Source organism: Amia ocellicauda, chromosome 20, assembly GCF_036373705.1.
Source record: "Amia ocellicauda isolate fAmiCal2 chromosome 20, fAmiCal2.hap1, whole genome shotgun sequence".
In the NCBI taxonomy this organism is placed as follows: Eukaryota; Metazoa; Chordata; class Actinopteri; order Amiiformes; family Amiidae; genus Amia; species Amia ocellicauda.
The window spans coordinates 13048157-13065627 of record NC_089869.1 but is presented as its reverse complement, the minus strand read 5'-3'; the positions used below and the strand labels follow the sequence as shown (position 1 = coordinate 13065627).

The 17471-nt window shown below is 36.4% G+C and overlaps 1 protein-coding gene across 5 annotated transcripts in view; it reads right to left on the bottom strand.

The window, feature by feature from the left end:
• gbf1 (golgi brefeldin A resistant guanine nucleotide exchange factor 1) overlaps window positions 1–17471 on the bottom strand; it is a 79789-nt gene that overhangs the window by 32047 nt on the left and 30271 nt on the right. For all 5 annotated transcript variants that reach the window (XM_066693418.1, XM_066693420.1, XM_066693419.1 and 2 more), the window contains exons 4-6: window positions 8000–8131; window positions 1791–1909; window positions 857–965 (exon numbers count right to left, since the gene is read on the bottom strand). In XM_066693418.1, coding sequence (XP_066549515.1) covers window positions 857–965; window positions 1791–1909; window positions 8000–8131 — 360 coding nt within the window. The remainder of the gene's footprint in view (window positions 1–856; window positions 966–1790; window positions 1910–7999; window positions 8132–17471) is intronic.

Sequence of the window (17471 nt, the reverse complement as noted above, 5' to 3'; positions counted from 1 at the left end):
GAGAGGGGACTGGGGAGCACTCACTGCCAATAAGGAGCTGTGCAATCGAGGGAAAGGGTAAACTTTGGGGAAATATCAGGGTAAGCTAGTCAAGTCCTTCATTAACCCAAACACTGTGCTTTATTTCTCATAAATCTCATGTCATTGCTATTTAGCATACAGAACACTGACGGCAGTAAAACAAAACAAACAAAAATGTACGTTTACTAAGATTATACATTTCTGTCCTATTCCATACAAAGACATTCCTTCTTTCAGTCAGTGTGTATCAGCATTAGCATTTTTACTGTTTTTTGCTTTTTAGTGTTAAAGTGAACTTGTGCCTGAAGGTTAACAATAGCACTGTTAACAGGTGTAAAAATCCCCATGAGTGAAATAATATACATTTCCCCACAGGGTGCCCCTACTCTCCCTTCCAAAGCAATGAGTCACCTCGAGACACTTCCATCTCAACATTGGCCACTGGATATACACCATTACAATTTAGTTGTAGCTTTAAAACTGAAGGAAATAAATCTCTAACTAGGTCACTTTTAGTTTCAGAAAGCACATCAGATTTCATTAGGGTCAGGTTTTCTCAAATATATTTATTAAAAACATACTAACATGGATTACTACAACAAATATATTTTTCAATTAATACATAATCTTAATAATACAAATCAATCAAGGATTATAATATGAAAGCAAACTATTACTTCATCTCACTGGATTTAATCTAGGCCTTCTGTCAAGCAGTTGGGGAAGTGCAGTACAGCTCCGTCAGTGTTGATTTTTTAACCTGTGTTGGTAGGCCAAGTCTAAATGAATCTATATTCTACACCAGTCAGCTGATGTCGATATCACAGGAGCTTACCACTGAGCCTCATCTCAAAGCAGATCCGGAAGCAAGACTGCATTATTTCACAGACAGACTCGTTGGTGAGGTGGGCTCCAACAGGTGTGAGCAATAGCGTCCTTAGTACCTGTCATATTGAAATATAATCAATAATTAATTCAAGTACTTAATAATAATTCAATAATTAATTAAGGACATGGCAGGGTAGTCGACTTCAACGGCCCAAGATCATGAGCACTACTAGACTGTTTTTTGTAAAGCTTTGCCTGTAGCAATGAAAATGCTGTTAATAAATGTTAGCCTTGGAGGTGATTAATCCATTCAAATGGTCTGAGTTGCCAGTTAAAGCACATCAACAGGTGAGATGTTTGCCACTGTAATATGTCTGGTGTACAATTCCAGCAGCTCCTTTGAACATGACCCATCACGCAATGTACTGATGTCATCTGGGATGAAACTGGGGGCACTTTGTGAAATGTCAGCATTTACCTCCCAGCATTAGACTAATTTCAGTTATTATAAAAGACATAGTTTAAAAGACAGGTGTTTTTTGAACTCTTGTCCTGTGCTTCATGGTTATAATTATGTGCCATTATGTAACATCAAAGCCGAGAGGAAGAAAAACAAAGGTCTTAGAAATTGTTTACAGGCCAGGCTGTTTTATTTGTACAAAAATACCACATGCCTTTTCACAAACCAGAAAATACAATATGGAGCCAGACAACATCATATTGCTCTGTAAGTAAACTGCCCTGAATTTTCACCAGAGTAGATTAATAAACACTGGGTTTAATTAATTGTTCTGTGCTTCAGTACTGCATCTCATGTACATATTGATGGGGAATATAGAGCATTAAGGTTCAAATGTGCAATATAATTCCAGGTACAAAAATCTCAGTTTCAGTGCAGATGTGTAAGGAGGAAATGGTTGCATCCAAGTGAAGTGTAGTACCTGCAGTATTTTCATGAGGACCACTTCATCACTGGCAGGGTCTGTCCCCACAAATCGAGCGTGAGTAACAGCATCGGCCATGTTCTCGATCGCTTCAGCTGCACCCTCATGACTGCAATCTGCAGAGAGAACAATTGTATATGGCCATCTCAAACTGGTCCAATACTGACAGAAACTGCCACAAAACACAAACATTCATATATTAGTCTCCTCATTAAGGTTTTATTGATGTATACGTGAATTATGTTTTATTAGAACTACTGAAATTAATCTTTTAGGAACTGTGAACATCTGTACTGCAGTTTCTTTATTTCCCAGGGTTTACAAGTATAACAGGTTTTTTTTTTTTTTTACAATAGGAGGCAAATACCGTTTCACGTGACAAATATCACATACTACATTTCTCCAACATCGAGAACAGTGTTATAATAACCGTAACCTATACAGAAGGACACTGAATGAGCATCTCTGCTGGAGAAACATGGATATTCAGATAAATCTATATTAACTTATTAATAAATCTGCATTACTGTAATCAAATTACTTATTCTTGAAGTATGGGTTTAAAAAGCAGATGGTTATCTGTTCAGGTATGCAAAGTAATCCAGGGATTAGTGTGAAGAAGAAAGAGCAATATGGTCTCCACTCTAGTACATTATGTACTGCTTAGAAATGTTTGACCGACAGTGTACATCTATTACTGTAACCAAATTGCCAGTCTCCCTAGAAACTGCCCAAGCAGAGATGCTTCAGAGCCTTCCTGCAGGAAAACTAATCACAAAATGTGTCCTTTTGTGGGAAGGCTGGCAAATTGGCTGTCTAGGCAACCAGGCCTGTGTTTTGAAATCGGAGTCTGAGCAGATATCAGAACGGAGCCAGGCTGTTTTCCTTTCCCATTACTTAAGAGCCATTTCATTAACTAATAAGCAAGGAACACAGGGAAAGAGGATCCAGGGAAACTCACAGATTGCAACCTACAGAGAGATGCTGTTCAGAGTTAAGGCTATGACAGTCACTCAAGCAGTCTGATTCATGTCCAAAAACATCATTAGGAGCCACCTTTGATCCTGCGTCTTCTGCACAGGATGTAATAACTATCACGTTTTCAAACCTCACATGTTGAAGGGAAGTTTTGAGGATTGTGTATTTAGCAACTGCAAATCTGGCGTGTTTCTAACTTCAGTCCTCTCCAAACAGACAACACTGGAATAGTCTGTGAGAAGCTCATCTCTACAGAAACAAGAGAAATTATGTACCGAGGAGTATGTCAAAAATAATATAGAACAGTAATCCTTTCAAGGAACGTTCTGTAAACTAAGGCTCTAAACCACTGTCAAAACGCCAGCGTTGGAACAGCTGTATTAATTTCAGAGGTTAGAAAATAACTATTCTTGATATACACATACAGAGCAAGTGTTTTGGTTTATGATTATTGCCCTCTTCCTAAAGACTGAGGTCATTGAGAACATAAGAACCTGGATTATAACAAACACTCAATCAGATTCTCAAGAACTCAAAGGTCTTTCCAAGAGATTTCTATAAAAAACAAAAAAACATGCATGCTTTAACAGGAAAAGTAGTGTTGCATAAAATCTATTTAGTGGCTTATCGAATCAAGTTTTTCAAGACATCTAAGAATTACACCTAGGTTTTTACTTATTGAAAGTATATTTTGGGGATTTCAGAGTGAATTTTACACCGTTACACCCACATCCAAAATAATGTAAATACTGTTAACTGTTTTTCTTGTGTAAGCCCTCCAAAATAAATGCCATTCCTTCAAGGTTCTCTAAGAAGAAAACCACAAGTTTGATGGCTGTCATTGTAACTGCACTGGAGAGAAATCGCTCTGGCAGCTGACCTCAGCCAGGAGATTTGTAGGAATTAGTCACCACAAAATTAAGTGGGGTGTTTTTGTGGACCCCCCAGCAAGTTGTGGGTCATGCAGATTACACACACAGGACTAAATCTTACTGAAAAAAAAAAGCACACCGCAGAAAGTCAGATAACAGGGCTTTACTTCACAAAAAGGACACGCAGTTCATTACTAAAGGCTATATTACTTATATATAAGCCGAAGCAGGATATTCGGAGCTGTGTACCAACTTCCAGTAATCTTTTTGACTGAACCCTTGGATGATGTCTTCCAATACGTAATTGTTTTGTACATTTATTCGTGCCATTATTTAAACTACATAATCAGATTGAAGTTTAGAGTAAATGTGATTCACAATGCATCAATGAGACCAAATCATTACAAAAATCATTCAAAAACCATTGAAAAATTCATTATTGGTTCTTAAAATTTAAGTAGATGTCTGCATTTTCCTTAATGTCTGTCTTGTGTGATTCCTAGTTTGACGGGAAAAGAAAAATGTACAGGTGTTGCATCAGCGGAGAGATACTTAGTGTTTAACTAAGTATATTCTTTAGGGAACCTAACCCTAACCAAAATATCATGCAGCACAGTTTGACAGGCTCTGGATTAGGGGAACATTGCCTCTATCACTGATTTGCAGTGTTCAGTTCAGCTTCCTTCACATTGAATATTATATCAGTCAGTTCTCCCCTGGCCACATCAAGAGCCAAAAAGTTATTTAATCTTTCATTAATAATCTTTTTACTTTGAAGAGTACAATGAGGATTGCTAAATCTCATCCACGCCGTTTTATTACTTCATATAACAAAAGTCTGGCTAGCAGGTGTCTTCAGAAATCAAGCCTGAAGCCATTACCTCAAGAGACTTCTGTACCTTCACCTCTGCGGTCTAAACCACTCACTGGGGTGATCAGGTATGTTTCATAATAGTATTTAATTGGATGTGTATTGGATCGTTTCCATTGAGCTTTAAGCTTTAACTGTAAAAGTGAACATTTTACATTAAAGGAAGCATCATTGTGTGCAAACCTGGCACAGTTTTTAAAAAAACAATTTAAACATACCATGTATTCATCCGCTGCTTGAAAGTAAAGTAAGAAAGACTTTTTTTTTTTGCAGACACAATAAGACCCATCACACACCTGACAACTAAATTGCAGGATTAATACTATTAAAGAGCTCAAACGTTTTCATTGACATGTATTTTGTATACAATACTCAAATGTCTTCTAAGCACATCCTGTCACTATGAGAAAAGGTGTAGCCTTTATCAATGCCTTTCTAGCTATTATTGTGCCATCCAAATACTCGTGTAAATTCAGCTTTAAGATAAAAAAAAAATCCACTCAAAAGGTACTCTTACTAAATTCATACATGCTGAAACACATGACCTTTGCCTTTAATACATCTTTTGTTATACAGAAGTTCAGAACAAAGTCACATTTAATCAAGAAGATCCTGGCAAACTATGATTCTTCGCTGTTCTCATGGTGTTGGCCATGCAGTTAGAATAAAGACAAATACATATATACCCTCACTTTTGTTTTTAAAAGTTAAGAAACTTTCTGTATATGATCAACATGGCCACACTGATAAGGCAAAACAATACAATATATGGTCACCCCCTAACATGAGCAACGCACGCTATCACAAGGCTGAGGAGTTGGGGGGGGGGGAGTTACTCTCCCACTGTGACTGTGCCTCCCTCCACCCAGACCCCAGGCTGCCGCCGGGCGTTCTCTGCACTCATTTAAATCCACTCATAACTCCCCCCAAACAGAACAAAGCGCTATTACTTCACCGTTCAAGCTGCCAATACTCCAGTTGTAAAAAACACAAACAACTGGTCCGGTATCTGCCTCCTAATATGTGCTGAAACAGAGCTTCCAGGGGCGGCGATGAGAGAGCGAATCAGCTCTATAAAGGGGTGAGCGAATGCCTTTGTGTGACTGTAAGCACCGCTTTCTGGTCACCAGCTGTGGTCTGCCACGCTCGGCTTCGACATCAACAGCTACGCACCACCACCGTTTTCTGGATACACTCCTAAAATCTTCAGCTCCAATATGGCTGGCACAAAGGTCAGGCACAAGAGATGTTTGAGACCATACCAAGTGCTGTTCACACACCAGAAATGTGCCCTTTTCAACCATACCTGATGTTTATTTACTGCAACATGGTCATTTCACATTGGACTTTTTAACACAAGACTACAATGCCTCAAACCCACACCCCTTTTACCTGCTGAGGTATCATAGGTATTTGTGTAATTGGAAACCTCCTGGAATATTAGTGTGTATAGCTAATTATCACAGCATAAATGCAAAGGTGGTATGGTTTCCTGAAGCATATTCATGTTTTTTATTTTTATGCACCGTATATAAATATTAGTGTATTTGATTGTATGTAAAAAAAAGTTGCCCTAGATAAAGGCTTCTGCTAAAAAAAAATAAGAGTAAAATAAAATGTAAAATGTAATAGGCATTTGTCAGCAGGTGGCAGTATTTGACAAGAGCAGGTTTCTGTTTCTTGCTCCTGATACAACCACAGTATTTTGTGCTGCTGTTAAATTGGGAGGATTGATGTTAGGTTTTTTTTCCATTTCAGATTGATATAAAAAAAAAAAAATACACATTTGTAGTGGTTATTTAAATTTGTCCAGTTTGAAATGCTCTCCTCTCAAATAAATGTTAGTAATCTAAATTTTTACAAAACATCTTTTCAATGCATTTAGTTTTTTACTGTGTTATTAAAAACCTGCTGTATTCTAACAAACGTTCTGTAAGTGTTTGAGGAAAATATGTGAGGCACTTCAGGCGTATCTGAGTATCACACGAAAAAGGTTGGCTTGTCATTAATGGGAAGTGCATTTTACCTAAGCTAGCATAGCAATATCGAGTGAGGAAACACTGCCACGGCTCAACAGTATTTATTGTTCACTACTGGTAGATAATCTAACTGATTATCATTCCTTATACCTCAGACATCAGGGTTATCATGGACAGTGAGAATGAAAGCCCTCAGAGCACAGAGGACAGGCCTTCATCCACATCAAGGGCATCGGTGCCTGTGCCGACACCAAGCCATGGCTGTATGCCTGATTTACAGTAGGCTATCTGCTCACTGAATTCTCACTGATAGGAAAAGGGATTTTTGTTGTTGTTTTAATCATTCTTCAAATACTTACATAAAATACCCCGTCACACTCAAAGAGCTACACTTTTCTTAATGATTTTAAAATGAATGGTACATGTGCTTTCATTTCTAGTGCTTACATGCTTTCAGATACTGTCTATTGACACTCAAAAGTAACATTCTTTTTACTATTTCTACTAAACACATACCTTCGCCTCACAATTCACTATCCATTTGCATCATTCTATTCACAATCTATCCACAACAAATAATAATGCAAGGATTTCTGTTTTGTTCACAGTATGTATGTATGTATGTACTTTCTATGTGCTGTTAACTTAACACATTCTATGAGATTTTGGAAGCATTAAAATGTGGCAAATGTCCAAAGAAGAACAGTTTCCAAAAGGCACTTTATCCCCCCCTTTCCTTTCTTGCATTTAAAGAAAGAAAATCAAGAAAGAATTGGTGAAATTTTTGGTGAATCATAGTTATTATAAAAGAAAATGCTAAGATAACATTTTAGGTATAAATAAGCTTAAGATTGTATTCACTTTGTGCATGTGTGTGTGTTCGGGGGGGGGGGGGGTTCTGCAAAACACTATCTGACTGTTCTGTACACTTGGCTCAAAATAAATTCTAACAGAAACATTTTAATCTGCATCTTAATGGACTTTAGCCTGAAATTTTTCAGAATGCATGACTGTATGAGCAAAATGTAAACTGGTCAATCTCTCCAAGTCTCTAAACTGTTGTTTACTATACCTACACCAGTATCCTCTGGATTGAGGTCTATACTGTTAAGTAAATTAAGTGCAAACACTTGAATAGTATTGTAATGATAGGTTAAGTTAAACTGTTTATGTTCTAATGTAAATACATGATTATGAAAACAAAAAACAGCACCAAAATGAATAGTGTTAGGTATCTGGATGTCATCTTAATGGTCAGCTAGACCTTTCCAATATATCCAATATAATTTACTGAGGACAAGCGGTCTCTCTCAGGCATCTGACTGGATCAGAGTGGCTGTTCAAAACAGTGTCAGGTTTTGCCATCTGCTCAGGTTTTCATCTTGTTTACAACTGTACAAATATAATCATTATGATTTGGCAAGACATGTTGTAAAGCATTTATATGATGAGAATGATGTGTAGGTGTTAGCCATTGGAGGCCAGAACATCTCTGCTTTTCTTTACCTATGAGCCCATATGACAGGAACTTGTTGACAGATGTCAGTGCCAGTCCGGTGATGGGCCCTGTAGTGTCTTCTGATCGCACCACCTCCAGGAAGGGCCGCAGAAACACATTGGGCTCAATGTCTGAGAGTTCTGTGGCAAAACAAACAAAAAAGACATCTCTTTAGTTTCAATTGTTCTATTGCCATCATTTTCTTCCACCCCATTTTTAGATATTTGGAGTTTGAATTTTTGACCCCAAACACCCAACAGCCACACAATCTGACCGCCACGACACCTGCACTAAACTGGGAATGATAAATCATGGGCTCAACACATGCATATCACCAACCTATCTGCTGCATTCAACACTGCATCGTACTATGCAAATAACAAGGCTTTTGTTTGGGACAGAAGACTACCAAAGGCCCTGCTGACCCCCACTCGCCTGACCAGCAGTACCAGAGCACTACACTTCTTCCAGACCCAAAAGCAAAACTGTGTACAAACCCTGCAGAACCCCTGAGCAGTCACCTAGTCAATAGTACAATCTTGAGGAGATGGTGAGAAAAATTCACATCATCTATAAATACGAACATGTATTTCAGCTGAAAATACAGTGTTACCATTTCAAACTACATTGCTAAACCATAGTATAAGACACAGTAATATCAGCAGCAACTGTAATACACCCAGCATCATAAACAGAATGACCCATGTGGATAAAAACAAGCTCTCATATTGACAAGGGGAAATTAAACTACCTTTTGGATTTAACAATCTAAGCTGCTCTTCACTGAAGTCGAGGCAATTTTATTTTTTTTACTGAAAGACTAGCCCAACTGACATGTAAAATGCATATTGGGAGAAACTGAGATTTGTGAAAATGCAGTCGATTAAGCTTGCTACTTCTAGAATACAAAAGACACAAAATACAGCCAGAAGACTCGGAGTGTCAGAACTCAGACAAATTGTTTAGACTCCGAATGTCAAATTCCATTTTCCTTTGTAACAGTCTGGAACTCCAAGAGCTATCTATACAACTTCCAAAAATACATGAGGTTACCCGCCTCCATAAGTCCCAGGCCAAAAAAGAGTCTGACATCATGCTTCAAACACTAGGGGTTAAATAAATAAATCAAGTAATATTGATTATAATTAAGACTTGACTACATAAAGTTATTGTAATATACATTTACTCAGTAGCAAGATGAAAGGAAGGCAAATAACTACTTGATCTATGCAAGGTAGCTACATGCGACAGTTGTGTTTTACAACTCAAATTTTCGGATGTACTTATTAGAGACTGTGCTATTTGCTCTCAATGTATTCAGCAAATACTTTAATAATTTAAATATCTTGCCTTATCATTACCAACACAAGCTGGTGGTCCCACTAATTTAAACCAATAGCAAGAGTAAGCCTTCAACTTAAGTCGTATGCAAACTTGCAAATAACGTAGTAAACACTGCTGTGGGAGAGGTTTTTAATATGCTTTCACTACATAACTGCTGTGTAAACAGACACAGTGCCTCTGGGCAGATCACAGAGGGAATTAGCTTGCAGGGATTGTAACCTTTTCTAAAACATCATGGAAGCCTGGTAACCAGAGCACCGTGATTCAAAAACAGCTTCTCATTCACCTTGGCAGTTATGGTATCTTATTACAACTCAATTTCGAAAAAGCTCTTTTAAAGCACTACGTAGGATGTGGGATTTAGCATTAATTAAATTACTTCAACTGACTCAGGTGCTGGGTGATTTTAAACCCAACGGGGTCAGGGGGTGGTATTCAGGGTTACAATAGACAATATTTAAAAAGCAGGTTTTGTTAAATGAGGTCCCAATAAACTCTACTTTCTCAGTTCAGAACACATGCCCAGGACAAGACAATACAATAGGCCCTTTTGTATAGAGCAGACCGGAGTATGGTGAAATCTCAAAAAAATACTGCAGAGAAAAAATAATTTGTGGTTACTGGATTATTTTTAATGAAGAGCAGCTCCTCAATGACAAAGTGGTGGTGTTATAATCTCAATCACAGTCCCACAACATTTGTCAACATGTAGCAACATTTTTCCAGTTGATGTTTTAAGTATAGACTGTTTTATGTATGCTCTGCACATGCAACTCTGAAATATATTTTGACATTTATTTTAGTAGTTCAATAAAAGTAATTTTGATTATTCAAAAACGACAGCCATATAATAATGTTCAATTTACAAAATAGTTGTGAAATACATCAATTAAGCCTTCAACGTGTTCTATATTGTTCTATATATTTTTTCAATGTATTATTTGTGTGGCTGAAGTAGTGTTAAGTTTAGGCTGATAAGAGTTGCTTACTGCATATACATATAAAAAGTATTCTCAATTTTACCAGACAATTGTTTTGACCTCTCAAATACTGATTTATAATTCTTCTTAATTGCCAATTATCTGGCAGAGGGTTCAAATTAAATGAACATTTTCTTCCAGAATCAAATTACGTTACTAGGATCTGCTTGCTGACTTGAAATGGTACACGTTTACAAACTTTCTCCTTCTTTATATTCGGTACACGACTTTGATCACGGAGTAAACCAAGTGTACCCTTTATTTCTCACTGCATTAAATTCAATTATGTTGTTCTTAGAGAAACTTATTTCACCAGACATGTTTAGCAAAGGTGTTTAGTTTCTGGAAGATTATGGCAGCCGTATGGCTGCAACATTACTACAATTGGACAAGAGTTACTTGTGAAGGTTCAATCAAATTAACCTTGCTGCATGGACAATATTCCCCTCTGTGGAAGTTGCTCAGATATGAGGAAATAAAAAGGGAGCAATCGCTTTTTTATCATATGCTGCTGAAAATGTCAACTGTACCCACAGCCTTTACAAACTCCTCCAGATGCTGCAGTAAAAGGAAAAAAAGCAACTTTGTGCTGGCATTAAAATATCTGATGTCAGATTACAGTAAAACATCCACATGTAACATAAGGTATATAATTCCACCACAATCAGCATCTGCACAATTTATAGGATTGTGCTTTCTGAATTATGTTATGCTATTATAGAAGAAACAGCGGAATAAAACAATCTTAGTCAAAGAACAGAAAATACACTTCAAGGAGAAGAAACTCATCTATACAAATGTTACAATGACTTTAAAAACAACTTAAAAATAACAACTATTTTAAGTGTGGCCTCCATTTTCCTTCCGAGTAAAAGCCCCTAGGCCATACATTCAGTCTTGTGTACTGAGCCTTCTGAAAGCAACGGGAAAAAAAAAGAAAAAATACAAACCAGGTAAAACAACAATGAACTAGTTATGAGAGTCACGAACCATGTTCAACTTTCTCTGGAAGGAGAGCTTGCTGCAGCAATATACTTGGATTAAACCCCCGATCTGCTACTTTAAAACAAAAACCAACTCACAACTTCAAAGCAAAACCAACTCCTTTCCCATTTCTAAAGTGCACACATGACTGCAGAGTCTTAACTCCTGACACCCGATAGCCTCCGGCTTCTTTTGAGTTAAAATATCAAATCAGTTTGAAATCATGCCAGTAAATGAGCAACCAGGTGATTTAAAAATGTATTCTATTAAAGCAACATTTATAACTACTCTCCTGACCGCATCTGGTGAAAGATGTCCACATTTGAATGTAAAAGTTTCGCTTTCTGCAATTTTTCCAACACTACCTTTACTTCAATCACAGGTAATAATTACTTGATTTTATTGAAAAAGTTACAACAAAGACAAGGAACGAAGGTCACTGGTCACTGCATGAAGACTTTTTAACTTTGCACATGACTACTAAGAAAGGGTGTTCTTGTCTGGTCCATTGGCACACTGAACTGGCTTTGATACTGGATTAAGAAATTGTATGTGGACTGGTTCATGATGGTCATCTGATGCTTTTCTGTCTACAGTGGTATTTACATTAATTAATTCTCCTGAAATCTAAAAATACAAGAAATAAGTGCATTATTTTTACTGTATATTCAGAATAGTTAATCTACATAGAAACATGGAAAAGTCTCAATTCACAGTTTTACTGTCATAAGTACTTCCTTTAAAAACACAAAATGAATTAAATATTAAATTTGTTTTGTACTTGCGTGTATGTCTGATTGCATTGACGCAATTTAACATTGGTGCCTTCTGCTCAGTCACATTATGGACAGCATGTATCATCAAACAAAACAGTCCAGAGGACAAGATAAGTCAAAAATTTCACTAACTATTTTTTTTTTAAAGGAACAGTGAAAGTTTAAAAATGATTACAAATGTAGCCGAAAGTCCAAAAACCTGTTTTTTGAACAATGGAAAAACAAAACATTGCTTTTACAGTTATGGATTGTAATAGATTTACATAGAAAATAACAAAAAAACTAAAATGAACCCTTACAGATTTCTTGATGATAAAACAATCCGTTTCTGAACAAGATTCTTAAAGTTCTGATTAATCAAGCCCAATATTTACTCTTCTGAAATGTAAAGGTAGACAAGAGTGTCTATTATGTTATAGAGAGGAGAGGAGGAGGGGGATGGGGGTGAAATGAATCTGTCAATAGCAGCTAATAAAGATCTCATCAGGGGCTATCACCCTGTAACTGTCACCTCTCTTCAGGGCCCTGTACAAATTCTCACAGATATAAGCTAAATTGTGTTGTATTGATCCACTGGCCATTGGGTGCAAAGCCCTCATCAACAGGGCTACTTTCAACAGTCTCCCAATCTTCTTAAATAAAGTATAAATATGGCTCTGTAGTTCAAATCAATCTTCAATAAAAGAAATAAAAATCTACTTCAGAAAGAAATCTGGAAAGCTATGGCATTATGATCACAGTATAACCAGATGACCTTTAGGTGACATTGCTAAAAATAAAGTGACATGTATATGTGTGCGTGATATTACCTATAACTACAATAACATTTTGCATACTGCAATTAAATTGCCTTTTCTAGATCCACTAATACATAAAGAACTCACAATGATTCATCTACAGTTTTCAGTCTTTTGTCTATTCCCATGGAACTTGCTACTGTGAAGTTCATGACTATATCTTGCAATCTACCAGAGATTCGTCTCATTTTCCCTTTGTCTCTGATGCAGTTCAGTGGTGCAAAGATGGTCCAATATTTTTGCTATATGCCAAGTCCATTGCTATTTACTCTTTCTATGATATCAATACTAATTTGCACTCCAACTCATTAATTTATGTTTCTCTTCTTCTGAAGTTAACCATGTATAAAGATGGCTTGTCAATTTACATTTAGTCCTAATATTGCATAGCCTGCTCATGTAATATGTAAACACTATTAACTACATGCACTCAAACGGGACATTGGTTATGCATTGACTAGTCATTCCGTAGTAAATACCTATAATTTGAGACCGTACGACCAGATGTGCTATAGAAGCCTCATGGGGATTTAATAATCGCATATCAGGTGCATTTCCAATTCGCTATGGCTGCACATCCCCCAGGAAGTTCGTTACTTGCATAACGCTTTTACAGTTGACGAAATCGGGTGAAGTTTAAATATATAAATACTGACATCATTCAAATATAATCAAATTTCTCAACGATTTCGAGTTTCGCACATTTGCCAATAAATGGGAACTGTTTGTAGGACAAGCAGACCTTTGAGCAGATGAAAAACATCTCGGAACCTTTTCAACTGTATTTGTTCTCATTTCCCCGGTCACAAAACAGTGTTGAAAGCATGGTGTGGTGGCCACTTGCAAAAACTTACAGCATGTAGCAGTTTTACCATAGGAAACATAATATGATCTGAAAACATGCACTACAAACCCAAAACTCCACATTAAAAAGAAACCTTTCAGTTTTAAAGTCCTCTGGCTGTATCCAACATCAAAGCCAACCAAGTTTATTTTCTTAAAGCATGGTAGTAAAATGAGCGGACTTCCCAGTCACTGAACCTTAGGTTATATAAAGATATATTTATTAGGTATCCACCATAAAAAATACAAGGGCTTTAAGAAGATTAAAACCCATGGAATGAATATGAAAGTTAAGCAAAAACATATGTGGCATGCAGAAATGTAAACTGTTGGGATTTTTATTTCATATTGCAATGTAAAATCTACTGTATGGTACGACATGAATCCATATGGAGGGTAACAGAAAACCTTCAGTTTGGATAAGAGCGCTCGTCTCAGATTTTGAGGATGCAGTAAATATAATATGGGATCCCCAATGGCTCCAGATACAGGATCTAGTTTCCTTAATTGTACCAAGTTTCCCCATTTTAAATGTAACTGAAGCAACCATAAGATATTGGAATTCCATGAGAACCACAGCATTACGCTCAGCAAACAAAAAGCCAATTTTCCACCCGGTTCAATGTGTAGAGAGAGAAAAAAAAGACAAAGCTATTCAAAGAAGCACATGATTACAACACCAGAAATACAAACACTGCTTGACAGTGGGCACCAAAGCTGTCAGCCTATTGTATTTGCTTAATTTAATTACAAAAGAATGAATAACTTAATTTGTCAGACTGCTGTGTCACACATTTTACACAGCCATACAGCACACCCCCCAGGTTAAAACAAATTCTTTTAACAGCTTCCTTAAAAGACCAACTTTAATAGTCATAGTCATAAGGAAAGTTGTATTTTATTGCACTATGCTGCCTGTCATTTGGAGTAATCCCAACATAACCAAAAGCTCAGGTACAATATGATCAATTCTACAGACAACATAGGATTCATAAATAGAACACTAATCATTACCGTGCATAATCAGATAAAGGAATAAATCAAGCATTAAAATAAACAAATCCATCATATTTAGTTTGATATCTATCTAGCCCTATACATTGGGAAATGACTTAGCTGGCTGGATAAATTGGAGAAATTAAAGTTTGCAAATCAGAATGAAATGGTCACAGAAGAATATTTCTTAAAACAAACATTTAGAAAGTATGCTTGTATTAACTTTGTATGGCAGGTTTTTCTTGTTGTTCAGAAAATAAAAATATTCTTCAATTACTATTTTATACAGCCTGAGAATACACTGTTTCAAAAGAAAAACAATACAAAACATTTAGAAAACAATTTAATAAAATTATAATTGGGGATTGCATTTTACTTGATTTTAGAAAATTAATTTTGATTTGACAGTTTGTTTTAATGCTGAGAAACAGAGCTGAGACTGCCTGAATGTTGCTGTGTTTCTGTATTTTGCCTCCCCCTTCATGATAAAGACGACTTATTTCAGCACACAGAGCATAATTTAAAAGGATGCGCCGTCTTCGATGAGCAGAACTAATGTAAATGTTACTGTTCTGACTGCAGGAGAAAGTGAATGTCAAATGGCACAGTGATGAACTTGTTGTTGCTCCAGGCTTCAGCACACTTGCCCCAGTGGTGTTACCAATTGAGATACTCTCAGCCAGCTCCAAGTGAAATTACTTAAATCAAATGACACCAAAGCAAAAAGCAGTCACCCCGTGACCAATTCAGCGGCCCAAAACCAAACACTGATGGTTATTGATCTAAACCGCACTTGGAATTAAAGTCAGGTTTTTCCAGCGGTTCTCTCCTAATGCCGAGAAGAGGGGACGTTTTAACAAGGCCAGCAAGGCTAAATGAAATCCAGGGAGAATTTTCATTTCACACTGGAAAGTCTTGGAGGACACTCTGATCCATCTGTCGAGAGAAGTTTGATGCATGTCAACTTTAAGAGCCCTTTTTTTTTTTTATCTTGAAGGAAATTGGCACTTGTCGAAGAAGGCAATTAGGATGTAACAATGTTATGGAAGTCCATATGGTCGTTTTGTACAACTCGCAGCGGTATTTTATATATGCTTTGAACAATGCTCGGCACAACCTAAACAGGCAATTTAAAAGCCCATGAGAAATTAAAACTTTTCCAAGTGCTTTAAAGTAACTGTGTAGCTTTTTGCAGCGCTTTCACAGCACGATGTGTTTTCCCAATGTGAAAAACTGTATGGTGTGCTTTTTTGTTTTTTTTTAATCTGCCCTTGGAATTGCAATTTTTGTAATTGCAATACATTACATAATTGACTTATTTAAGTATCATTAATACAAATATATCTTTAAAAAAAAAATTGGTTTGCTCATTGTTTTTTATAAATAATGTAAAAGGAGTCAAATATCACATTACATGCATACATGCAGAAAAAAAATATATAAAGTACAAATATTTCAAATGAAACCGCATATTAAACCAAGCAATTGTCCATTTCAGACCATATTGCACAATATTTCAGTTATCAACATTTGTCCTGTCCATAAACAAAAAGCTTTCATGAGGGAAAAAAAAAAATCTAATAAAAACGTTAAAAACATAAGAGTTTGGATTTCATTAAATTAACCACTAGTTTTAAAAACTTAGTATTTCTGTAATTTTGTCTACAAATTGCTGCGTATTGTTAAGATATCTTAGGGAACGGAGGTTACAGTGCTATTGTAATTAATATTCAATACTGTGTTCACAGGAAAGTGCATTTTTTAATTACTCATTTACTATACAGCAATGGTGTCCTACAGTATTCCTATTCTGTTTTTTTTTTTGTTTTTTTGTTTTTTTAAATGTATCTGTACTATTCTTGAATTATACAAAATATATATTGGATAATAAAATACTACATTGTGATGATCAAACACACATTTGAACTTGTCCCAGAGTACATGCATGCTTTAAATTGTACCTGAATGTTCTGCTGTAATGTGAAATTTACTCATACACTTAGATTCAGTAGTTGAAAGTTCAGTGAACTCCACAGTTTCAAAGCCCTGTCCTCCATTAACCTGGTAAGCAATTGATTGGATACATATACATAGACATACACACACACACATACACACGCGCACCCTCTCTCACACACACACAGCACACATAAACAGCAAGTCAAAAAAGGATTAGATGCAGCTGTTTAAGGTCACTGCTCACACAGTTCTTTTCTGCACAAGACTGAATAAGAATGTTAAAATGGATTTTTCTTCCTTGTTGAAATTATCAGTGTCAGAAACTTTGTTTAACTGACCTAAACGAAATGTTGTCTGGAACTGGCAGCTGTTTATGTTTTTAAAGCCATTTTATATGGCATGTATGAATTCACTGCCCATTTCCGACAGGTTTCAGGTTTAATTGGCTGAGCTTCACCTGTTTACTTAGCAACCATGGCAACCAATACTGAAAAATGGTCTCAAGGAATTAACATAAAATCACATTGATTTTCCTCAAAAGCTAAAGATAAGAGTTCTTGTCACAAGCAATAAAATGGAAAACAGAACAGGCTACATTCAAGGAGACCAGCACAACCAAAAACCTATATATATATATATATATATTCCTCTTTTCATGGTAGTGGCAGGGAAATGGCAAGCAATTAGCATATTGCTACTCTTAAGCGAAACAACAACAAAAAGTCAGATAGCTCAGGCAATAAATCAAATGTATCAGTCCTAATGGTATCATAGAACAAGCAGTGTGTCCAAGACATCTGT